Source organism: Dama dama, chromosome 22 (assembly GCF_033118175.1).
Source record: "Dama dama isolate Ldn47 chromosome 22, ASM3311817v1, whole genome shotgun sequence".
NCBI classification, from domain to species: domain Eukaryota; kingdom Metazoa; phylum Chordata; class Mammalia; order Artiodactyla; family Cervidae; genus Dama; species Dama dama.
In genome coordinates this window covers 12,946,815-12,972,428 of record NC_083702.1, presented here as the reverse complement: position 1 = coordinate 12,972,428, position 25,614 = coordinate 12,946,815, and the positions used below count along the sequence as shown (strand labels likewise).

General features: G+C 45.5%; 1 protein-coding gene and 1 long non-coding RNA gene across 2 annotated transcripts in view; one reads left to right on the top strand and one right to left on the bottom strand.

The window, feature by feature from the left end:
* SLC6A13 (solute carrier family 6 member 13) overlaps positions 1-25,614 on the bottom strand; it is a 45,772-nt gene that overhangs the window by 14,160 nt on the left and 5,998 nt on the right. The window contains exons 4-7 of the mRNA XM_061124053.1: positions 22,103-22,309; positions 6,702-6,836; positions 3,687-3,827; positions 571-655 (exon numbers count right to left, since the gene is read on the bottom strand). Of these exons, the coding sequence (XP_060980036.1) occupies positions 571-655; positions 3,687-3,827; positions 6,702-6,836; positions 22,103-22,304 (563 nt within the window). The 5' untranslated portion in view covers positions 22,305-22,309. The remainder of the gene's footprint in view (positions 1-570; positions 656-3,686; positions 3,828-6,701; positions 6,837-22,102; positions 22,310-25,614) is intronic.
* On the top strand, positions 30-16,164 carry LOC133043228 (uncharacterized). Its single transcript, XR_009689673.1, has 3 exons — positions 30-165; positions 3,287-3,490; positions 15,551-16,164. It is a non-coding gene; the product is annotated as an uncharacterized LOC133043228 (long non-coding RNA).

The window sequence follows — 25,614 nt, the reverse complement described above, 5'->3', positions numbered from 1 at the left end:
GGAGAGAGGGGTGAATTGCCGGCCTCAGCTCCCTGGGCAGTGGAGCCGGGCCTCTCGCTCTGATCTGAAGAAGGCTTACCGGCTCCTTCACTCTGATCTGTGAGGCTCTCCTTTGCCCAGAGATGGGGATAGACAGACAGAAAGGCAAAGACAAACTGTCCCCAGGTAAGTTTATTCTGCCAGGCCGAGTGCAACTGAACCCAGAGAAGGGGATGCAAACATTCTCTCAGCCGGACCGTGATGACGGCTTTGATGTTAGGAATCACTTTTTGGGTGAATGTCAGTATTTGGCGGGGGAGGAGCAGTAAAGGTAACTGACAAGCAGCTGGGGAGGAGGGTGGACACTCATGGGGCTGGCCCCAGGGGAGGGGAGGCAGGCCCAGCCTGAGGACAGTCCTGCATTAACCACAGATACAGGCACAAGGGAAAAGCCACTTGGATGGTGGGGCCACCAAAGGGGGAAGCAGAAATTCGTCCCTTGCCGTCTGTGGAGTCGCCACCGTATGAACCCAGCCCCATGCCCTGGACACACTGTCCACACTGGATGAAGGGAGAAAAGGCCTCACTTACTCCCAGAACTCGATGACGGGAGAGGTGGCATTCTCAGCGGTCGCATTCAGAGAGCCATTGGTCCTCTGGAACTCCACGCAGCGCTCTGTGGGCAGCCAGGGGTCGGGGGAGCAAGAGAAAGATCACTGGCCAGTGTGACCAGAGAGTGGGGGGAGCTTTAGGAGACTGGGAAGGAAGGTGTCTGGGCTGAAGTTATCTAAACAAAACAGTCTCACAATGAGACACGAAAGACATCATAACCTCATCAAACCCATGGCGCCCTTTCCCACTTCTCCATGGCAGAGGGTGTAGGGGGTGGGATGGGGGGCGGGTCGCGGCTGCATGTTATAATTAAAGCAAGACCAGGCGGCATCAGCAAAGATGCTTTGCACACTGCTTCAAATAGACAAATATTTCTGGGCCGCCATCCTGGATGGACTCACGACCTTTGAGGAACAATCAGGACACCATCTGGGGAAATGGTGCAGTCATGGCTAAGAGCAGGGATACAGGTCAGGAGGCTCTGGCTTGAATCCCACTCCCCACCCACCCCCACTCCCCCTCAACACCCCAGGTTATTCACTGAGAGGCTCTCTAAGCCTCAGTCCTGTTGGCTCTAAATGCACATGAGAAGAGTCTGTGCAGGGCCGATAAGGGGATTAAATGAAGATGAGGCTCCAGGGCGCTCCATAAATAGTGGCTCTCAATTACCCCTCTATGCCTTCAGACTTTTCACAAAGTGTTCACGCCCTTCTTTGTTTTATCAGGACAGCAATCCTGGGAAATACTATGATAGAGAGCATTTTCCCCACTGCACACCCAAGAAAGTGAATCTTCTCAGAGATGACTTGTGATCACCCATCTGTGAGGAAGTGAGGGCTGGGGTCCTGCTCAGCAAAATGTGTTAAGTTCCACCTGCAGAGGATCTGGGAGCTGGGGACTGCCCTGGGGGTCCAGTGGTTAAGAATCCACCTTCCAGTGCAGGGGACTCGGGTTTGATCCCTGGGTGGGGAACTGGTCCCTGGTCAGGCTTCCCTGGTAGCTCAGTTGCTAAAGAATCCACCTGCAGTGCAGGAGAGCCCAGTTTGATCCTGGGTCAGGAAGATTCCCTGGAGAAGTGATAGGCTACCCAATCCAGTATTCTTGGTATCCCTGGTGTCTCAGCTGGTAAAGAATCTGCCTGCAATGCAGGAGACCTGGATTCCAACCCTGGGTTGGGAAGATTCCCCTGAAGGAGGGCATGGCAACCTATTCTGGTATTCTTGCCTAGAGAATCCCCATGGAAAGAGGAGTGGACGGGCTACAGTCCGTGGGATCACAACGAGTTGGACACAACTGAGCCATGAGGCACGGCACAGGGAACTAAGATCCCACATGCCTAGGAGCAACTAAGTCTGTGGGCCACAACTAGAGAGCCCATGAGCAGCAAGGAAGACCCAGCAGCCAAAAATTAAAAAAAAGTGGGGGGGACGGATATGGGGGGGTGGGGGGAGGGAGGAGGGAGGGAGGAGGGAGTGGGGAGGGAGGGGGGAGGAGGAAACAAAGAGAGGAGAAGAAAAAACACAATAAAGAAAATATCAGAAGAGAACAGATTTTTAAAAACCTGATTCACTCCACAAATATGTTTTGAGAGCACAGGATACAGTACAGAGCGCTAAGCACAAACCTGCCTTCAATGCGGGAGACCTGGCTTCGATCCCTGGATTGGGGAGATTCCCCTGGAGAAGGGAAAGGCTACCCACTCCAGTATTCTGGCCTGGAGAATTCCATGGACTGTATAGTCCATGGGGTCTCAAAGAGTCGGACACGACTGAGCGACTTTCAGTTTCACTTCACTAAGCACAAACCAGACCAACAAACAGAGAAAAAGCCGGGTGAATGCCAGGGGCCGGGGCCGGGACAGGCTCTAACAGACACATTGAGCAGAGCCTAGTGGATCAGTGACCCTCAGGGAGGGACATCCAGGACTGGACTTTTCACCTGAAAAGTAGTGGCATGGAGGTGGTGGCAGAGAGGAACGAAGGAAGGAAGGCCTGGAGAGACAGCACACAGTTTGGAGGTGAGGGGGCACCTAGTGGCTGCCGGGTCAGAGAGTACCAAGGACACTCATCACCCCAGACGGTTCTTCTGGACAGCACTCCCCTAGGTAACTTTTAATTTTATCTTTAATTTCATGTTTACTTTCTATTCATTAGACTCAGAGTTCCATGGCCTTATGGGCTTCTGTCTTAAGATGGAACTACAAGAGACGATTACTTGCTATTGTAAATGATAGAGATACTGTATAAAATGGTGTATTCCCCGGTTCAGTCCAGATAAACTGGAAGTTGAAAATAGCATCAGAAAGAAGACATGAAAAACAAATAAATGAAATAATATATACATATATGTTATATATACATATATAATAATATATACATATATTGTATATATGTATTGTATGCAGTATATATGTATTGTATGCAATATATACATATATATAATATATGTATTATATGCAATATATACATATATCAAACTAACCATGTCTCAGATCACATAAAGGGCTAAACTGCACAAAATGAAGTCAGTTCTGTCTTCATGATACTTGCATTGATAATGTGTTTGACGGAACCCATGAATTTTTTACAAAGTCTGTAGGGCTTTTCTGGTGGTTCAGTGGATCGTGGGTTTGATCCCTGAGCCGGGATGATCCTGCGTGCCAAAGAACAACTAAGCCTGTGTGTCACGACTACAGAGCCTGTGCTCCAGAGACCGGGAGCCGAAACTACTGTTCCCACGCGCTGCAGCCACTGAAGCGTGTGCCTAGAGCCCGTGCCCCCCAACAAGAGAAGCCGCCGCAATGAGAAACCCAGGCACCAGAACCGGAGCGTAGCCCCCGCTTCCCACAAAAAGAGAAAAGCACGTGCAGCAGCAAAGACCCAGCACAAGCGAAAAATAAGTAAGTAAAATTGCTTTTTGAAAAAAAGGTCTGTGACATTTCCCCTGTGATGCTCTTATCTTTGGTGTAAGACCTCCGTGATGTCCTTGGAAGACTTCTAGAGCATCCCAAGTGAGGGGTGGGGGCCTGGGTCCCAGGGTACAGGGCCGATCCCTCTCCCCGGTCACCGCGGCCAAGCAGGAGGGTGTGACCTCACCCGTGTTCCAGTCGTGGCGGCAGCTCCCCCAGGGCAGGTCGACAGTAAAGCTGCTGAAGAGGTAGAAGAGGGCCCAGGCCAGGACGATGATGTAGTAGATGTTGAGGAGGGTGACGATCATCTGGGAGGCGTAGCCGATGCCTGGTGGCGGGGGAAGGGGGCAGACCGGACTGGGGCACCAGGCAGGTGTCTCATTCCCCACCCACCCCTGCTGGGGAGAGGGTTTGTGCTCCACTGGGAGTATCCTAAGATGTGGGGTTCGGGGCCCGGGCCTCCCGCTCTCCTCCCCACCCCTGCTGCCCTGCCCTGCTTCCTGTGAACTCGCATCAGTCCTGGTGCTGAAACTTCACTGATTCCAATTCCAAGCTATTTCATACACATGTAAGGCGAACTCCGAGATTCCAATAGCTAATGTTCCCTGGAAGTCATCTGATCTATTTTTTTTTTCTGATCTATTTCTGAAACATAAAAACACGTGCTAAGAGCAGGAAGAGACAGTTCACAGAGGAGCAAGTGCACATAGTGAATGAACGTCCTCAAAATGCTCTCATGCTCCTTCATCCTGGGTGTGCAAACTGAAATGATGAGGAGGTAACATTCTGCATCCGTAACACAAGTGAACATTTCTACAGAAGCTGTCACTCGGTGATTTCCAAACTTGTCCACATGTTAGGAGAATTACCTGACGATATTTTTAAAATTCCAAAGCCCAGTCTAGATGCCAGACCAATTTAATCACAACCTCTGGGAGTGGGGTACAGGCCTCAGGATGTTTTGAAGGTCCTGGGGTGTTTCCAATGTGCCGACAAGTTTGGGAACTAGGGTTATAACTCAGAGCTGTTAAAGATATGGGAGAAAGTCCTTACTCAAGTTCAATGACTGTATGTCAGTATAACACTTTCATAAGCCAGATCAAAAGACATCGACGTGGTTGTCCATTTGATCCTATGATTCTGAACTTGGGAATTTATCCCAAAGAAATAATTTCAAAAAGAAGGGGGCTATCTCTACCAAGATATATGATAGCAGAGTATAACAATTTTATAAGTGATCAAAAATAAGTAAAACGCCCAGAACAGAGAACTCTTAAGTAAATTTTGATATGTGCATCTGATGAAAGTTTATGCAATCCAATGATTGCTGTGTAGAAAATGGAAAATAACACTAACTAAAAGAGAAACACAAATAAGTAGGAAAAATTCTTAAAAATAAAAACAAAAAAATAAAAATGAAAAAAAAAAACTGTATATTTCAAACTAATAGATACATAAATTTTAATATAGAGAAAGAGATAGTGAAATAAATCTCTCCCAAATACAAACAACCCAAATGTTCTTCAGTGGGTGAATGGTTAAATAAATCATAGTATGTTCATCCATTCTATGGAACACAGCTCAGTAATAAAAAGGGATGAACCACTGATACCAAGAGCTTCCCAGGTGGCGCTAGCGGTAAAGAACCCACCTGCCAATGCAGGAGATGTAAGAGACTTGGGTTTGATCCCTGGGTCGGGAAGAGCCCCTGGAGGAGGGCATGGCAACCCACTCCAGTATTCTTGCCTGGAGAATCCCATGGACAGAGGAGCCTGGTGGGTTAGTCCATGGGGTCACAGAGTCGGAAACAACTGAAGTGACTTAGCACACACGCACACACATGCGTTGATACCAGAGCAATCTGGGTGCATCTCCAGGGCACGATGCTGAGTGAAACGGTGGATCTCAAAAGTCACACACTGCATGACTCCATTTATATAGTGTTCCCCAATGACAGAATCACAGAGATAGAGAACAGATCGGTGGTTGTCAGAGGTTAGGGATGAGGGCAGGGAGGGGGTAAATGCGACTATAAAGGGGCAGTGGGGTGGAGATCTTTGTAGTCATGGAACAGTGGTGGTTGTCGCACAAATCCACACAAGTGATACAGTTACACACAATTACACATAGACACCCTCACATAAGCGAGTGCATAGAAATGGGTGAAACCTGAACAAAGTCTGTGGGTGGTACCAATGTCCATTCCCAGGTTTTGACGTTGTTCCATAGCTATATAAAATTTTTACCATGAGGGAAAACTGGGTGATGGGTACACGTGACACTCCTGGGCTACTTTTGCAACTTTCTGTGAACACATAATTATTTCAAAATAAAAATTTAAAGAAAATCCTAAAGAGAGAGGAGTGTTAAAATAAAACACCCTAAGTAACTGCTGTGTAAAGAGAGAAGAATTATTTATTTATTTATTTTTGTGGTGCCTTGAGGCTTGTGGGATCTTAGTTCCCCAACCAGGGATCGAACCCAGGCCCCCAGCAGTGGAAGTGTGGAGTCTTCTTAATCACTGGACCACCAAGAAAGTCCAAAGATAGTAGAATTATTAATGGATTTTTTTTCCATTAAAATTCTTTTTAGAGACTTCCCTGACTGTCCAGTGGTTAGGACTCTGTACTCTCACAGCCAAGGGCCTGGGCTCAATCCCTGGTTGGGGAACTAAAATGCCACAGGCTGCCTGGCACAGCCAAAAAAAAAAAAAAAAATCCCCAAACTAAAAACAAATTAAAAAACAAAAAAAATATCTCTTTTTAAATGCTTTCCATTGATTAAATATCTTTTTTAAAGCACGAAATTATTTGTATGCATTGCAAAATACACACAGGTACAGCTGAAATAGCTTTGCACTCTACTTATTAGCTAAGGCCTTTGTGCCGCTCTCAACCCATCTTCTCCTCCATCCTCTGCTGGGCTGAGTGACTAGTTCTCTCTTGGGCCCACAAGTGGAGTTATTCAGTTACTCAGTTGTGTCCGACTCTTTGTGACCCCATGAACAGCAGTACGCAAGGCTTCCCTGTCCTTCACTCTCTCCCTGAGCTTGCTCAAACTCATGCCCACTGAGTCACAAGTGGAAGGTTTAACATAGACCCAGGGGCTTATCTCCATAAGCACTGCTGCTAACCCCCCCAGTTATTCCAATGCAGTTTATAACCTGGTGTGGAGACTCTGGAGTCAGGCGCGAGCGACTCACCCTCAAAGATGGGGCAGATCTTCCTCCAGGCAGTGATGCCCCCCTGACTGGTGTACTGGCCCAGCGCCGTCTCCAGAAGGAAGACAGGAATGCCGCAGGTAAAGAGGAAGATGAGGTAGGGGATGAAGAAGGCACCTGCGGGTGGGAAACAGGCTGTGTGTTCCTTGGCAGTAGCCTCCTTGTGGCCCAAGTCCAGCTCCTCCGATGACCACTGCTGTTTCCAGTCAGAACCCAAAGCGGGGGTTGGGGGGTGCTGTGCAAAACTGGGAACACTGGTCTAGATGTCTGGAACCAAGCAGAGGTCAAGAGTCACCAAGTTACTTAAGACCTGGCCAGTCCCTTTCTTCACTCTGAAGTTTCCGTCTATACCTACCAAGGGGTACTCCACATCAACATCAGTTATCGCCTAAGAAACACATAACCTGTGGCATCAAAGGAGCTCCTGGAATCCCAGAAATCACGAGCATTCACAGAGTCCACAGTCCAGTCCATGTGTGTTGAGGAAATGATTGCTCTAAATGTCATAGAGGGACTTTTAGCAGACTGCAGTCAGATTCCCCTTTGGTAATCCTTTCTGTTTTCACAGTCATTGGCTGAGAGAAGCCTACTGACTCCACTGGCATTTTCTCTACCCTAGGCCTCTACCTGCTGGCATTAGGGCAGGGAGTTCACAAGACAGAGTCCTAGGGAGCAGAGATGTATACAGAGGGGGACTTACCCTGTGGTCCAGCTCTAAAGAATCAGCCTGCCAATGCAGGGGACTCTGGTTCAATCCCTCATCAGGGAACTATTATCCCTCATGCCTCAGGGACAGCTAAGCGCACCACAGCTAAAGAGCCTGAGCCCTACAGTGAAGACCCAGCACAGAAAAAAAAAAAGAAAAATGTGCATAGAGAGACCCAAATATCTGCTGAGGGTCCCCTACTAGCTTGCAGCTGAGTGTTGGTCAGTACATGTGTGTGAGGAAACCACCCAGGGAAGGGAAAGTATCTCTCAAAAGGATTGAACCCAGTGGTGCTTATGCAGGGCTGGGGACATTCCGAACGTTTAAAGAAGAAATAATCCCAGTTCTAACAAGCTCTTCCAGAAATGTGAAAGGAATTCTTTCCAACTCATTCTACAAAGCTAGCATTACCCTGATAACAAAAGCAGGCAAAGACAAGAAAAGAAAATTATAGGTCAAACTTTCATGAACATAGACGCAAAATTCTAAAAAAATTTTAGCAAATCAGATCCAATAACATGTATTAATAAAAAAGATGATACATTACATGGTGGGGTTTATCCCAGGAATAAAAAGTTAACATTCAAAAAATCAATCTGTGTATCATATTAATAAATTTAAAGACAAAAAAAAACATACAATCATTTCAAGAAAAGCATTTGACAAAATCTAACAGCTATTTGTGACTTAAAAAAAAAAAAAAAAAACCTCTCAGCAAATGATGAATAGAAGAAAACCCTCAATCTGGAAAAAGACATTTACAAAACATCTGCAGATAACATCTACAGACAATGGTGAAACACTGCTTAATTTCTGAGATCAAGAACAAGACAAGGGTCTTACTACTTCTTACCATTTCTATTCAATACTATTTCTATCAGTATTGATTCTAGTCAAGGCAATAAGGCAAAAAAAAAAAAAAAAAAAGGACGATAGCCTATCTAGAATACCATTTGGGGTCTGTAACAAATTCACAGAAGCAGAGTATAGACTGGTGATTACCAGGGTTTGAGGAAGGGGGAAACAGGGAGGTGTTGGTCAAAGGATACAAAGTTTCCGTTACCAAAAATGAATATCTCCTAGAGCTCTATTATAACCGCAGTGCCTGTAGTGAACAATATCTAATTGTTTTCTTGAAATTGTGCCAAGAAGGAGGTGGGCCTGCACCAGCTGGGGGGATGCACAAACTTCTGGAACCCCTGCCGCCAGTCACAGGTGAAGGTTCCTGTATGTGTCTGATGGAACTACTCAACTGGATTCCTGGACTTCTGCAAAGGCTGTCTCATCTGTGGGTCTAACTGATCTCTGGGGGGCCATGCTGAAGGGCAGAAGCCAGTTATCAAGGCATTGCAGCTTCTACTGCCAGGACCAAGCCTATATACCTATTCTTGCTCTGAGGAGATTGTTTCAACTTCTGTATACATCAGAATATGTTAGACCTATGCTATGGTACCTATTATTCTGCCAAATCTAAGTGGTTAGACAAAGCAAAAGTGTATTCCTTGAGTCACCGGGAGCGGCAGAGGCAGTGAGGAAACTGAGGCACAGAGGAGTCAAGGAATTGGCTTGAGCTCATCTGAGTGACTTCTGACTTGAGCTTGCAGTGTGCTTTGAGAGATCCTCCACCAGATCACCTCAAGCTTTGGTCCCTCGGCACCACCCATTAGCGACAGTCATAAAAGATCAATCCCTGAGCCTTTGGAGTGGGAGCACTGACTCCAAGACTCTAGAATACCAGAGAACTAACCCTGCTGCTGCTGCTGCTAAGTCGCTTCAGTCGTGTCCAAATCTGTGCAACCCCATGGACGGCAGCCCACCCAGCTCCGCTGTCCCTGGGATTCTCCAGGCAAGAACACTGGAGTGAGTTGCCGTTTCCTTCTCCAGAACTAACCCTAGGGAGTATCAAATAGTGAAAACTCACACAAAGGAAATCACTTGAATACAAGACCTGGCATCACCCAAACACCAGTAGCACCCTGTGCAGGACGCCTCATCTAAACAACAAACAAAATAAAACTACAAACCAAATCATCAGCAGACAGGATTACCACCTCACTCAGCCACGCCCATCAGACGAAAAACAAGCAAATAAAAACTCAGCACAAATCTCACCCTATATGAAGCTTATACAAACAACTGGACCAACCTTAGGAGGGCAGAAACTAAAAGGAAGAAAGAATTCAACCTTGAAGCCTGGGAAAAGAAGACCTCAAACACAATAAATTAAAAAAAAATAATTAAGAGGCAGAGAAATACTACACAAGTGAAGGGACCAATTAGAAACACAGAAGTCCAAATCAATGAAGAGGAAATAGGCAAACTATCTGGAAAAGAATTCAGAATAATGATAGTAAAGATGATCAAAAACCTTGAAAACAAAATGGAGAAAATGCAAGAATCAATTAACAAAGACCTAGAAGAATTAAAAAATAAACATACAGAGACAAACAACACAATTACTGAAGTTAAAAGTAGTCTGGAAGGAATCAATAGCAGAATATCTGAAACAGAAGAATGAACCAGTGAGCTGGAAGATAAAATGGTGGAAATAACTTCTGAAGAGCAGAATAAAGTAAAAAGAATGAAAAGAACTGAGGATAGTCTCAGAAACCTCTGGGACAATATCAAAGGCACCAACATTCAAATTATAAGGGTCCCAGAAGAAGAAGAGAAAAAGAAAGTATGAGAAAACTTTTGAAGAGATTATGGTTGAAAATTTCCCCAACATGGAAAAGGAAATACACAAGTCCAAGAGACACAAAGAGTCCCATACAGGATAAACCCAAGGAGGAACACCAAGATACATACTAATCAAGCTAACAAAGACTAAACACGAAGAAAGAATATTAAAAGCAGCAAGGGAGAAGCAACAAGTAACATACAAGGGAAACCCCATACACTTAACAGCTGATCTTTCAGCAGAAACCCTGCAGGCCAGAAGGGAATGGCAGGATATGTTTAAAGCACTAAAAGGGAAAAATCTACAATCAAGGTTACTTTACCTGGCAAGGATCTCATTCAAAATTGGTGGAGAAATAAAAAGGTTTTCAGACAAGCAAAAGTTAAGAGAATTCAGTACCACCAAACCAGCTTTACAACAAATGTTAAATGGACTTATATAGTCAAGAAATACAAGAGAAGTAAAAAGATCTACAAAATCAACCCCCTAAAATTAAGAAAATGGCGATAGGAACATATATATCAATAATTACTTTAAATGTAAATGCATTAAATGCTCCAACCAAAAGACACAAACTAGCTGAATGGATACAAAACAAGACCCATATATGTGCTGTCTACAAGAAACAACTTCAGACCTAAAAACACATATAGACTGAAAGTGAGAGGATGGAAAAATATATTCCATGCAAATGGGAAGCAAAAGAAAGCTGGAGTAGCAATCCTCATATCAGACAAAATAGATCTTAAAATAAAGAAGATTACAGGAGATAAGGAAGGACACTACATAATGATCAAGGGATCAATCCAAGAGGAAGACATAACAATTGTAAATATTTGTGCACCCAATATAGGAGCACCTCAATACATGAGACAAACACTAGCAGACATAAAAGGAGAAATTGACAGTAACACAATAATATTAGGAAAATTTAATGCCCCACTCACACCAATGGACAGATCATCAAAACAGAAAATTAATAAGGAAACAGAAGTTTTAAATGATACATTAGATGAGATGGATCTCATTGATATCTTCAGGACATTCCATCCAAATGCAGAAGAATACACCTTCATCTCAAGTGCATATGGAACATTCTCCATATGCACAAGGACAGACCACATCTTGGGTCAAAAATCAAACCTCAGTAAATTTAAGAAAATTGAAATTATATCAAGCATCTTCTCTGACCACAACACTATGAGACTAGATATCAATTACAAGAAAAAAACTGTAAGAAACACAAACACATGGAGATTAAACAACATGTTTCTAAATAACCAACAGGTTACTGGAAAAATCAAAAGGGAAATAAAAAAATTTCTAGAAACAAATGACAATGAAAACATGACAACTCAAAACCTATGGGATGCAGTGAAAGCAGTTCTAAGAGGGAAGTTTATAGCAACACATTCCCACCTCAAGAGACAAGAAAAACATCCAATAGACAATCTAACTTTATACCTAAATCAATTGGAAAAAGAAGAACAAAAAAAACTCAAAACTTAGTAGAAAGAAAGAAATAATAAATATCCAAGCAGAAATAAATGAAAAAGAAATGAAAAAAATAATAGTAAAGATTAATAAAACTAAAAGCTGGCTCTTTGAGAAGATAAACAAAATTGAAAAATCATTAGCCAAACTCATCAAGAAAAAAAGAGAGAAGAATCAAATCAACAAAACTAGAAATGAAAAAGGAAAGGTTACAACAGACAATGCAGAAATACAAAGGATTGTAAGAGACTATTATAAACAACTACATGGTAATAAAATGGATAACCTGGAAGAAATGGACAGATTCTTAGAAAAGTTCAGTCTTCCAAGACTGAACCAGGGAGAAATAGAAATTATGAACAACCCAATTACAAGGACTAAAATTGAAGCTGTGATCAAAAATCTCCCAAAAGGCCAGGACCAGATGATTTCACAGGAGAATTCTATCAAACATTTAGAGAAGAGCTAATGCCTGTCCTTCTAAAACTCTTTCAAAAAATTGCAGAGGAGCACATCCAAACTCACTCTACAGGGCCACCATCACCCTGATACCAAAGCCAGACAAAGACAACACATGAAAAGAAAACTACAGGCCAATATCACTGATGAACATAGATGCAAGAATCCACAACAAAATTTTAGCAAACAGAATTCAGCAACACATCAAAAAGCTCATACACCATGAGCAAGTTGGGTTTATTCCAGGAATGCAAGGATTCTTCAATATATGCAAATAAATAAATGTGATACACCATATTAACAAACTGAAAGATAAAACCAAACGATAACCTCAATAGATGCAGAAAAAGTGTTTGACAAAATTCAGCACACAGTTACGATTAAAACTCTTCAAAAAATGGGCATAAAAAAAATGGGCATAGAAGGAACCTACCTCAACATAGTAAAGGCCACATATAATAAGCCTACAGCAAACATTATTCTCAATGGTGAAAAATTGAAAGCATTCCCCCTAAGATGAGAAAGGGGATCCACTTTCACCACTATTATTCAACATAGTTCTGGAAGTCCTAGCTACAGCAATCAGAGAAGAAAAAGAAATAAAAGGAAGCCAGATTGGAAAAGAAGAAGTAAAGCTCTCACTGCTTGCAGATGACATGATACTGTACATAGAAAACCCTAAAGATAGTATCACAAAATTATTAGAGCTAATCAGTGAATTTAGCAAAGTTGCAGGATACAAAATCAACACACAGAAATCATTTGCATTTCTATATACTAACAATGAAAAATCATAAAGAGGAATTAAGGAATCAATCCTATTCACCATTACAACAAAAAGAACTAGATTTCTAGGAATAAACTTACCTAAGGAGACAAAAGAACTGTACACAGAAAATTATTAGACACTGATGAAAGAAATCAAAGACAACATAAAGAGATGGAGAGATATTCCATGTTCCCGGGTAGGAAGAATCAATATTGTGAAAATGACTATACTACCAAATGCAATCTACAGGTTCAATGTGATCCCTATCAAATTACCAATGGTATTTTTCACAGAACTGGAACAAAAATTTTCAGAATTCATATGGAAACACAAAAGACCCTGAATAGCCAAAGCAGTCTTGAGAGAGAAGAATGGAACTCAAGGAATCAACCTTCCTGACTTCAGATTATACCACAAAGCTACAATCATCAAGACAGTATGGTACTGGCACAAAAACAGAAATATAGACCAATGGAACAAATAGAAAGCCCAGAAATAAACCCATGCACCTATGGGTACCTTATTTTCAACAAAGGAGGCAAGAATATACAATGGGGCAAAGACAGCCTCTTCAATAAATGGTGCTGGGAAAACTGGACAGCTACAGGTAAAAGAATGAAATTAGAACACTTCCTAACACCATACACAAAGATAGACTAAAAATAGATGAAAGACCTAAATGTAAGACCAGAAACTATAAACTCTTAGAGGAAAATATAGGCAGAACACTCAATGACATAAATCAAAGCAAGATCCTTTATGACCCACTTCCTAGAGTAATGGCAATAAAAACAAAAGTAAACAAGTGGGACCTGATTAAACTTAAGAGCTTCTGCACAGCAAAGGAAACTATAAGCAAGGTGAAAAGACAACCCTCAGAGTGGGAGAAAATAGTAGCAAATGAAACAACTGGCAAAAGATTAATTTCCAAAATATATAAGCAACTCATACAACTCAATGCCAGAAAAACAAACAACCCAATCAAACAGTAAGAAAAAGACCTAAACAGATATCTCTCCATAGAAGACATACAGATGGCTAACAAACACATGAAAAGATGCTCAATATCACTCATTATTAGAGAAATGGGAGGTTCAAAAGGGAGGGGATATATGTGTACCTATGGCTGATTCATGTGAGGTTTGACAGAAAACAACAAAATTCTGTAAAGCAATTATCCTTCAATAAAAAAATAAATTAAAAAAACTATGCTAAGAAGATGAATTGTGTTCTTACCACAAAAAATTAAAATTAAAAAAAAAGGACAGAAGGAAACCCTGGAGGTGACAGATATGTTTATGACATTGACTGTGGAAATGGTTTCACAGGTGTGTGTTTACCTCCAAACTCATCAAGTTGATATGTTAAATGTGTACAGCTTTTTGTAAGTCAGTCGTAACTCAATAAAGTGTGTTTAAAAAGAAAAGAAGGACTTCCCTGTGATCCAGTGGCTAAGACAGTAAGAAAACAAACAACCTAATTTTTCCAAATGGTCAAAAGATTTGAACAGGTTTTCACCAAAAAAAAAAAAAAAAAAAAGATATGTGAGTTGCAAATAAGCACATGAAAAGATGTTTAATATCATTAGTCATTATAAATTTGAATGATAATGAGGTAATGCTACACACCAATTAGAAAAATTAAAAAGACAGACCAGGAATTTCCCTGGTGGTTCAGTGGTTAAGACTCCATGCTCCCAATGCAGGGACTGCAGTTCCATCCCTGGTCAGGGAACTAAGATCCCACAAGCCTCGTGTGTGCATGGAGCAGTCCAAAAAAGTAAAAGAAAAAAAAAAGACCTAGATAGCATATTAAAAAGCAGAGACATTACTTTGCCAACAAAGGTCCGTCTAGTCAAGACTATGGTTTTTCCAGTGATCATGTATGGATGTGAGAGTTGGACTGTGAAGAAAGCTGAGTGCCAAAGAACTGATGCTTTTGAACTGTGGTGTTGGAAAAGACTCTTGAGAGTCCCTTGGACTGTGAGGAGATCCAACCAGTCCATCCTAAAGAAGATCAGTCCTGGGTATTCATTGGAAGGACTGATGCTAAAGCTGAAACTCTAGTACTTTGGCCACCTCATACGAAGAGTTGACTCATTGGAAAAGACCCTGATGCTGGGAGGGATTGGGGGCAGGAGGAGAAGGGGGCGACAGAGGATGAGATGGCTGGATGGCATCACCGACTCGATGGACATGAGTTTGAGTAAACTCTGGGAGTTGGTGATGGGCAGGGAAGCCGGGTGTGCTGTGATTCATGGGGTCTCAAAGAGTCGGACACAACTGAGTGACTGAAATGAACTGAACTGCTTGGTGAAGATGTGGAAAAGCTGGCACCTGCATACACCACTGGCAGGAATGTAAAATGGCACAACCATTTTGGAAAAGCATTTGGCAGTTTCTTAAAAAGTTAAAGGTGCATGTACCGTATAACCTTGTCATTCCACACTTAAGTCTTTACTCAAGGGAGGTGAAAGCATATGTTTATACAAAGACTTGTACACAAATGTTCTTAGCAGTTTCATTTGTAATACCTAAAATCTGGAAAGAACTCAAATGTCCATAAATGGGAGAAGAGATAAATGGCAGTCCATCCATCTAATGGAATGGTGGTCTAGTGACTAAGTCGTGTCCGACTCTTATGATCCCATGGACTGTAGCCTGCCAGGCTCCTCTGTCCATGGGATTCTCCAGCCAAGAATATGGCTTCTTTCCCTTCTCCAGGGGATCTTCCTGACCCAGGAACTGAACCCAGGTCTCCTGCATTGTGGGTGGATTCTTTACTGCCTGAGCTACGATACTATCCAGCAATAACAAGAAAGGAACTACTGAGACATGAAAAAGATGGATGAATCTCAAAGTAATTATGCTAAGTCAAAGAAGCCAAGTCATGATTTCATTTATAGAAAAGTCTAAGAAATGCAAACTAGTATACAGGGACAGCATGGATATAGAAAATGCTATATGTATAGTGGGATATTATTCAGCCATAAGAGAGAAGGAAATTCCATGCTTTGCAACAATGTGGATGGACCTTGAGGGTATCATGCTAAGTGACATAAGTCATACAGAGAAAGTAAAGTAAATATTGTGTGTTCTCACTTATATGTGGAATCTCAAAATAGTCAGATTCATCAAGGCAGAGAGTAGAATGGTGGTTGCCAGAGGCTAGGGGTGGGAGACATGGGGAGATAATCAAAGGGTACACAGTTCATTATAAGATGAACATTTCCTGGTGATGGAACTGTATAGTGTAGTGACTACAGTGAACGATGTTGTATCATATACTTGAAAGTTCTTAAGAGTGTAGATCTTAAATGCTATCACCACCAAGAAAAGGTAATGATATGAAGGAATGGAATTGTTAACTAACCTTATTGTGATAATGATTTTGCAATATATACTTGTATCAAATCATAATGTTGTATGCCTTAAACTTACATATATTATGTATCAGTAATAAATCAGTAAAGCTGGAAATAGTTACATCTTTCAAAAACAGAGACCTCCCTGGTGGTCCAGTGACTAAGACTTCACCTTCTAAGGCAGGAGATGTAGGTTCAACTCCTGATTGGGGAGTTAAGATTCCACATGCCTCTCAGCCAAAAAAAACAAACATAAAAAAATAAAACAAGCAATATTGTAACAAATTCAATAAAGACTTTAAAAATGGTCTACATCAAAAAATCTTTAAAAAACAAAATACGTTTGCACTTGCATTGAGATGGGGTTGCAGAGGTCGGGGGTGGGAGAAAGGGGCAGGAAGCAGTTTAGAGGGGTGATGGATACATTCACGATCTTTTTTCTTTTTTTTTTTTTAATTTATATTTTGGCCTCTCCATGCAGCATGTGGGATCTTAGTTCCCTAGGCAAGGATGAAGCTTGTGCCCCCTGCAATGGGAGCTTGGAGTCCTAACCACTGGATCACCTGGGAAGTCCCCGTTAATTATCTTGATAGTGGTGATTGTCTGAAGTGTGTGTACTCTTGGCATGTGGTCCACGCATAATTCAGGCACTGAGGGAGACACTTGGTGACCACAAGGGCAAAGAAAGATCACAAACAATTCAGGCAAGTAAGGACACAAATCAGTACAAGACTCATTGGGCAGGAGGAGGGAATTAGGAAAGAGAGAATCCAGTAGCCAAAATGAACAGTCACTGCTGAGAGTTAAACATCAAAGAAAGAGAGCATAGAGAGAGTGGGGGGCCAGGAGAGGAGTTTCCAAGACCCTCCTCCCATCTCTATGCCACCTGCTCTTTCCCAATAAACCAAGCCAATGCTTAACTGCACCGGGTCTGGTGTTCGTTCTGTTCCCCTCCTCCTCTGCCTCCTTGAGCACCTGGGCCGCTGGCCATAAGGGATAAAGTCCACATCCCCCAGACAGAGTCCCTGGGCCCAAACCGGGGAGGGAGTTAGAGAAGGGATGGAGCCCAAGAGGGACCCATGTGCCCACCAGGGAGTCCTGGGGACACCACCTGTTTCCTCACCCGAGCCCTAACCACCACCCCTGCAAGAGACAGCCAGTCCTGGAGAAGGAGAATGGAGTCACGGTTACCTGCTCCCCCCAAGCCCCCATTCAATCTCCTCCCTCAATTCTAAAATGTCCTGGCATTTTCCCCCGTGGGATGCCAGAGACCACACCCCCATCCTGGAAAAGAACCATTCTGCTTGACATCCTTCTCAGTAAGAGTGCATCCTGTGGTGTCAGCTGTCATACTCCAGCTGACAATTTAAAAATTTTCTTATTTATTTACTTGGCAACTCGGTCTTAGTTGCAGCTTGTAGGATCTATTTCCCTGACCAGGAATCAAACTCAGGTCCCATGCATTGGGAGCTCAGAGTCTTAGCTCCTGAACCACCAGGGAAGTCCCTCCAGGCGACATTTTTTTAAAGATAAACTGTTAAATGTTCCACATGAGTAACACAGCGGTGAGCATTCATGAACTATCACATGCTGTAATCAGCACTACTGAACCAATACTTGGCACTGAGTCACTAACTAAAAACGGTAACCAGTCGTCACGTACTAATAACATAACCATGACTCTTACGTGAAGAAATGCGCTCCTCGTCTCTCTGATCCTTAGTATCTATGGACATCCTCAGGGCACAGTGGGGCCGTCTAACGCCTTTGGCATCAGCATCCTATGCGCTCTCTCTCCCTGATGTCTAGAGCTGGGGTTCGCTTGGCTGCGCCCCCACCCCACAGCCTTCCTTCTGAGATCCCGCTTTCTGAGTTGCCCAGCGGTGGCACATTCTGCTGTGGTCTCACTCGGGGTCTCCAGCCCTGGGCATCCTGGGTGTTGGGAAACTCAGGGTGCCGGTAGCCTGGGATCCAGGGAGCGGGAGAGGTTCCAGCTGAAGGCTCGGGTCCTGCAGCAACCGGGATCTGGGTATTCAGGTAGAGTCAGCAGTTATGTAAGAAAGAAGGACAGCAAGGAAACTCCAAGATTCTTAGCCTTGAAACTGGTCTGCTTCCGGCCTGAGGCCTCTGCCATCAGTTCTCAGCACCACAGATACAAAGATTGTGTTCAAGTGTAAGATTGGCCACTCTGCTCAAACTTCTGCCCTGACTCCCCATCCCTGGAGCAAAAGCCGAACTTCACAGTGATTGACAAGCCCTGCATGACCCACCCCCCACAGTGACTCCCCTCCTTTGACTCCCCAGACACACCAGCCAGCCTCCTGCTCTAAGGCCATTAAAACCTTTTGTTTCCTCTGCCCCAGGGTGCCCTCCCCACCTCCAATATCCCCAGGACAGGGTCTCACCCCCCACCCCAAAAGCTGCCGGTCAAGTGTTCTCAGTGCGGCCGCCCCCACCCTCCTCCTGTAATGCTCAGGGACTTCTGATACGCTGTGTCATTTTCTTGTTTACTATGTTTACTGTCTGTCTCGCCCCCACCCACACCCAGAAAGAAAGCCCCACAAAGACAGGGAGGTGGTCTGTTCTGTTTCTGTTTTATCACCACAACTCAGAGTAGTTCCGGGCAGGTAGTGCGTTCTCCGTGTGTAACCACCATTGGGTGACTTACATGGGTTGGCCTGATTCTAGAAAGTCACAGGGGCTGGGGGTGGGGGCAGGTGCTCAGGGTGGACTGGCCACAATGTCTGGACAGCAAGGAGGGCACTTACCTAGAAGGCACCCCTTTTTCCCTATCTTCTGCTGGATGCTGATTTTATATTTTATTTATTTTTTTTAAAGTTCTTGTTTTTTTGTTTTTTGGGGTTTTTTTATATGGATCATTTTTTAAGGGTTTATTGCATTTGTTACAATATTGCTTCCATTTTGTGTTTTGGTTTTTTGACCATGAGGCATGTGGGATCTTGGCTCCCCAACCAGGGACTGAACCCACACCCTCTGCATTGAAAGCCCAAGTCCCAGCCACTGGACTTGGTTTCTTCACACCACTTTCTCAGCATCTCTGGTTTTCAGCTACTGTGTTTCACTGCCGACCTGTCCTCCATCATATTCTTACCTCCGCCCTTGCCCTGTTCTGGGGCTCACTTCTAATTGGATCTACCAAACCTCCAGGCTGGAAGGAACCAAAGACAGCACTTGCATTTTCAGTTTGGAACTGACGCTATGCTTCAGGGATGTCTTCTTCCCTGAGCTCCCCAACGAACAAACATTAGTAACAATAAGGTCCTCCCTCCAAGCACAGAAGCTTCTGTTTGCAGCTGTGAAGTTGGAGAAAGCGCCCAGCAGAGGCAGGCTGATAGCACACGTGACCCCGGGGGGTTCACGCCATGACCCCAACATCCTCAGAACCTGCTCAGAACCATCCTCGAATCCCCTGGGAGTCCCAGCCCTGATCTGAGAGCCATGGGTTTAAATAAAAGCACTTAAACCGGGAGGAGGGGATCAAACCAACCTAGGAGGTCTCTGTCCTCCCCCTCCCCCTCCCCACCCCCTCTCTCTTGTCCCCAGTGAAGGGCCCTGTCACAAGGAGGTGTCTGTCCCTTCCAGACCAAGAGACGAGGTGACGAGACGAAGTGTGGGGCCTGTGCTCTGAGGGGGCGAGGGGGGTGAAAGGCACAGAAAGGATGAGACTCTGGGAACACCAGAAACCAGAAGAGCAGGCCTGTCTGGGTCCCTGCACAGACCCGGGGGGTCCTGGACGGGTCCCCATCACGCCAGCAGAGGCACCACCCATGTGTCCATCTGCTGGCTCTGCGTGACTCAGGGCCTTCAGAGCAAAGCTGGGCATCGGCCTCCAGCCCCAGAGCCCCTCAGCGCACTTCCTCCAGCTGCTGTTGTCCATCAAGGAAAGAGAAGAGGAAGCCTGAGGCCTGGTGCCCCACTGGAGAAGACGGGGTGAGAGGAAGGGGATGGCGTCAGGATTCTGCAGATGGTCCCAGGACCCCCAAAACGGGTCCTGGGGACCAGCGTGCTGGAGGACAGGCCCTGCCCAGGGAGGAAGTGGCCACGTCCTACCTCCGTACCCCTGCTCCTTCAGTGAAGAATCAGGGGCCGTGGTCATGATCCTGGCCTGCGTTTCCTTTTCTGAGACACAGCCACACGTCCCCAGGCCTCACAGACCTAAATGGGCCCCCAAAGCAGAGTTCAGGCGCAAACCCCGTGGGGGACGCCTCCCGTAGACATGGTGACCCTGTGCTCCTGCCCTGGCCCCCGCTTCCCCTTCCTTCCCTTCCTCAGCACAGGGGTCCCCACAGACACCAGAATCCCTCCCCCACCTCTTCGTGCCAGTCCTGCTAATTCCCAGGCCGACCTCGCGGTCCCATTCCAGAGCGGCTTGCGGAAAGCAGCTCACCTCCTAATCTTCTTGCTGTGTGAGGGGCTAAGCTGGTCACTGGGTCCAGACACAGAGCCCCCAGGCCCAGCTTAGCCCCCCACCCCTCCTCCTCCCCGGACTAGCTGAATCCGACCACCCTAGGGCCCAAGGGTCTGAACAAGCTGTCGGAGGGTCCAGAGCTGGGTGGGGATCTCCTGCCTTCCCTGGAGATGCCAGCCGACCAAGCAAAGTCCTGCAGCTTCAGACTGCCGGCCAGAGAGTCTGGGGGAGGGAGAACACACCGGCCCATTCCCACCCGCTCTGGAAAAATACGAGTTAACCTCTGGTCCCCGGGCCAGTGCCCAGCTGCCACCATCCTGAGAGTAAGAATGGGCTCAGGACCTCCCTATGTTCTCCTCCCTCCTGACCTCCCACCCCTACTCTGTGCTGTGGGCTTTCTCTCCCCAAAACCACTTCAATTGGGCTCACGCACAGGGAGGCTCCCACGACCCCAACAAGGGTGAGTATTGCATTAAGGTGCCCTAAAGTCCTCTTGGCCCTCAACGCTCCCAACCTCTCAGTCTTTCCCTGTGATTTATCTCAGTATTTCCCCTCCTCCAGCCCAGACTGCATCCCCACCCTGCCCCTAAAACCAGACCTGGGAGCCCAGTCCCACTAAGCTTTACCCACTGATGAGGAGACCTTCCGAACCCACTGCTCTTCCCAGAGGCCTTCAGCACCTGGGAAATCCCTCAGGGACTCCCCAGAGACCTGGCAGTGGGGGTGGGGGGTGCCTCAGAGAAAGTCCATAGTGGGAAAGTGACCCACATTGCTATGGGGGCAGTGGGATCACTACAGGCCTGAGAGGCAGGAAGGATCCATAAAGGAACTAGAATCCATGCTCCCCCACCCCATACAAACATTTCAATGGGAAAATTATAAATGAAGAGCCACTGGGATCAAAGGAGATACGTTGGGGGGGATGTCACAGTGCAGGTGGGGTGGGGCGGGGGACAGGTGGCCCTGGTTGCAGAGTCTTGAGGCCACGGGACAGCTGGGTGCCAACATCAGCACAGATATGGTTTCTGAGGCCCTTTGCCCACGACCTCCAGTCCTGACAAACACCTTGAGGGGCAGGAAGAACCGTCTCTGTTCACTGCGCCCACCTGAGGTCCGAGGGCTTGCCCCAGGACACAGGAGTGAAGAGCAGAGCCAGAACCCAAACCCCCATCCATCTGGTCCCAGCCCACACCCGTGTTTCTCTGCTGCCACCATGGGTACCCAGGAAGTCACCCCCGTCCAGGTGCTCCTCCTGCAGGGTCCTGAGCGACTTCTCAGGGTTTGTCCAACTCCAGCATCCTCCGCATCCATGGGGCTCCCCAGAGTGCAGGAGGTGGAGACAGCCTTGCAGGGGTGAAGGGTGCAGTGCCTCTCACCTCTCCGTTTTTGTAACAGAGGCAGGAAACTTCCATCCACTGCCCAGGCGGGAGGCGCCAGGCAGGCATAGCTCTCCCCTACTGCGCCCATCTCAAGTGAACTCACCTCCCCCGTTTTTGTAGCAGAGGTAGGGGAACCTCCAGACGTTGCCCAGCCCGATGATCTCCCCAGCCACAGACAGCACGAACTCCATCTTGTTGCTCCACTGGTCTCGCTGCAGGGCGCCATCCTCCGCCGCCTTTTCCACACCTGGGCACACTGGTTTGGTCTCTCCATTGCTGGTGGTGCCCGAGACCTTGCTATCCATTCCCCCTGAAAGACAAGCAAGGCACTGTGCTACTGCTGGGGGCCGGGGGGGAGGGTGCCTGGAAGGAAAGCTGGCCCTTTCCTTTCCAGCAAATTCTCAAAGGAAAAGTGCCGGGGAGGAGAGTGACTCCTACTGCTATCCGCAAACCCGCACTCCCCTTGGTATCTCTGGTTGGTAAAGGTTGAGTATATATGTTCCTTTCCTGCTTCAGGAAGAGCACTGACTCTGAGGCACAGACATTATACCCCTAGAAGGTGCCTTGGGTGGGGGCTTGTGGACATGGGGAGCCCACCTGCCCCGGGCTGAGTTCTCTCTGCCACCCTACAACCAGCCTCGTCTGCTTTAGCATGTACCTCAGTCTTTCTATTCCATGTTCAAGGACAGTTGAAGGGATGGGATTTGTATGTATCCTTAAGCCACCGATTCTCCTTTGGGGAATTTACCCCCTGAAGATAACTGTGACTCTGTGTAAAGATTCAGCACTGAGGATGTTCATGCTTGTAGCAGTGAAAAATTAGAAAGTACATAAATGTTCAAATATGGTAACTAGGTTAACAAATTATGGCTCAGACAATGGACTACTATATAATCATTAGAAACTGTGCTGCAGAAGAAAGACAAAGAGGTGTTCACAAAATGTGAAGTGCAAACAGTTACAAAATAGACCACGTGCCATGATGATGCTGGGAAAAATACCTTATAAAGTATTTGCATGCATGAAAATTAGGATATTGACCAAGGCATTTCTCTCTCAGTGGATGGGTTTCAGAGATATTTTCCTTATCTATACTTTCTACATTTTCATCAAAAACATGTTTTTGTATGAGGAATGTGAAAGTCAGCTTTTTTAGATCCTTGCAAGAAGATGAGCAAGATTGAGCAAAACCAGGGACCCTGAGTAAGATGAGCTAACCCTCCCAGGTACGCCCTGCATCTCTCTCTGAGAGCAATGTAAGAGGAAGACAACCCGTGGGCTCCTTTTCTTTTCTGATGATGCCAGCGCAAGACTCCGTTACTGCAGCGACAACATAAGATGAACGCAGAGCTGCAGGCTACACCCTGCCTGGCCCTATTCTAGACTCGCACTGGGGTTGAAGGTGAGATTGGACGTGGTCACATTCAGAGAACAACTACTGTAGGCCAGGTGCTTTACATGCCTTTATGTCATTCAATCCACGCGGCCCCGGGATGTGACAGAGTTCCCTCAGCTTTGTAAGCAGGGAGCTGCCCATCAGAAAGGTTGGATGACACATGTGCAGCCGTGTAGCACAGCCGGGACCTGACCCCACGATGTCCTGCTCGTTCAGCTACCTCCCTCTCTCACACTGGCCGGTGGGTTTAGCAGCGAGTCTAATGTAAGTATCCCTGATTGTATACAGCGGTCCCTTCTCTGCAGAAGTGGGTACATGTGCTTCTTTCTGCACGCACCCCTCCCACGAAAAGTTCCTGGGAACAGAACTTTCTCACAAGAGCCCCATCCGGCCACAGACCCTCTTGCAGCTCTGTCTCCCCAGAGTGGCTGCCCCGGGGGATCCAGAAAGCCAGAGGGAGGTCAGGAATGTGCTGCTTATTTGATGAATGAGGGAACGGGCTCCAGAGACCGTGGGTTAAGAAGGAGAAACCCAAGCTGTTGGTCCCCCAGAAGCTTCCCCAGTCCTTCTGAGATGGTCGCCTCCTGTCTTAAACAGGTTCTGGGCCCGATGGTTGTCTTCCAATGATTAAACACTACCCTCCTCACTTCTCCACTCCCCGGAGACCCCAGGAGAACAGAAGCCTACCCTAAGTCTCTTAGCCACGTTGGTTAGCAGAGGCAGCATCATGCAATCGAAGGACAAGTCTATACTCAAACCATAGCTCTGCATCAGAGACCACCCGACTCCCAGAAAATGAATTCATCACTCTGAGCCTTGGATTGCTTGTCTATAAAATATCTCTTCACTTCATCTCTTGATTCCAGCTCTACTCTCCAAGTATAACTACTAACAATCGTGCAGTGAATATTTCTTCAGACTCTTCTATATGCAGATGTGTGTGTGTGTGTGTGTGTGTGTGTGTGTGTGTGTGTTTGTTTGTGTGTGTGTATGTATTTGGGAAGTTTTTCTAACTGTCCAAAGTTTCATAATCTACACATCTTTTTTCTAAATCACTGTCCATTCCAAGTTCTAAGCCGTGAAAGAGTAAGATAAATATGCGTTTCAGTTAATCTACACAGCACTTGACCAAAGAGACACCTACTCTCGATGGATTTATATAGGGGCATGACAGGATACACTTAGCCATGAGGATTAAACAAAGAGATGTATATATACATACATCTATTTCATATACATATATTTTTATATATATTTCATATATATGTATATATATTCATGTATATATATATATATATATGAAAGCACTTCATAGTATAACAGGCACTTGAATTTTTATTTTCTTTCAATCTTGTTTTATGTTCTTTCAACTTTCTTTTTTTTTTTTTTTTCTTTCAACTTTCAATCTTGTCTCAGAGCAGAGAGCCTTCATTTTCTTAGAAATAAACCCAAATATCTTCCCCTTTCATCTGGGGTCCTCTTTCTCCAAGTTACATTGGTCCTTGAATCAGCAGCCACCAAAGTTTCAGAAAGTCAGGAAGATAGCTAGTCTTCGCGTATCACACATAAATGTCATATTTCTAGGAGAGGATCCCAAAACCCTTTGGCTGTAAGTCTTATGGATCCTACCCACCTGCAGTCTGACACCCAGAAGCAGGAGAAAAAGAGAAGAAACAGCACAAACCTTAGTGTAGTTGCTGCCAGAGGTCCGGTCAGAGGGGAGAAGAATTATCTGGGGGAAGGGGAGGTGATGGCTATTTAAAGTGTGGTTCCCACTCCTCTGGCACTTGTAATTCTAAACTTGGCCCAGCCCACATTCCGCCCTTGTCCCCTCCCCTCAGCTCAAAGGCTCACCCTCGCTCACCCTCAAGTGTGAGCTGGTAGGCAGCACTCTCCTCCTGGGTGACCTCAGGTCTCTCGAGCGGGATCCTGCCTTCTCTCTCTCTCTCTCCCTCTCCCTCAACTCAAGGGCAGCCATAAATCCACCAAGAGTAGGTGTTTCTTTGGTCAGGTGCTGTGTAGATTACCTTAAACGTGTATTTATCTTACCCCTTCACAATTTAGGACTTGGAATGGACGGTGATTTAGAATAAAGATGTGTAGATTTATAGAACTTTGGACAATGAGAAATACTTCTCAAACATACACACATACACACACACTTATCTGCATATAGAGAAGTCTGAAGAAATAATTTCTGCACAGTTGTTAGTAGTTAC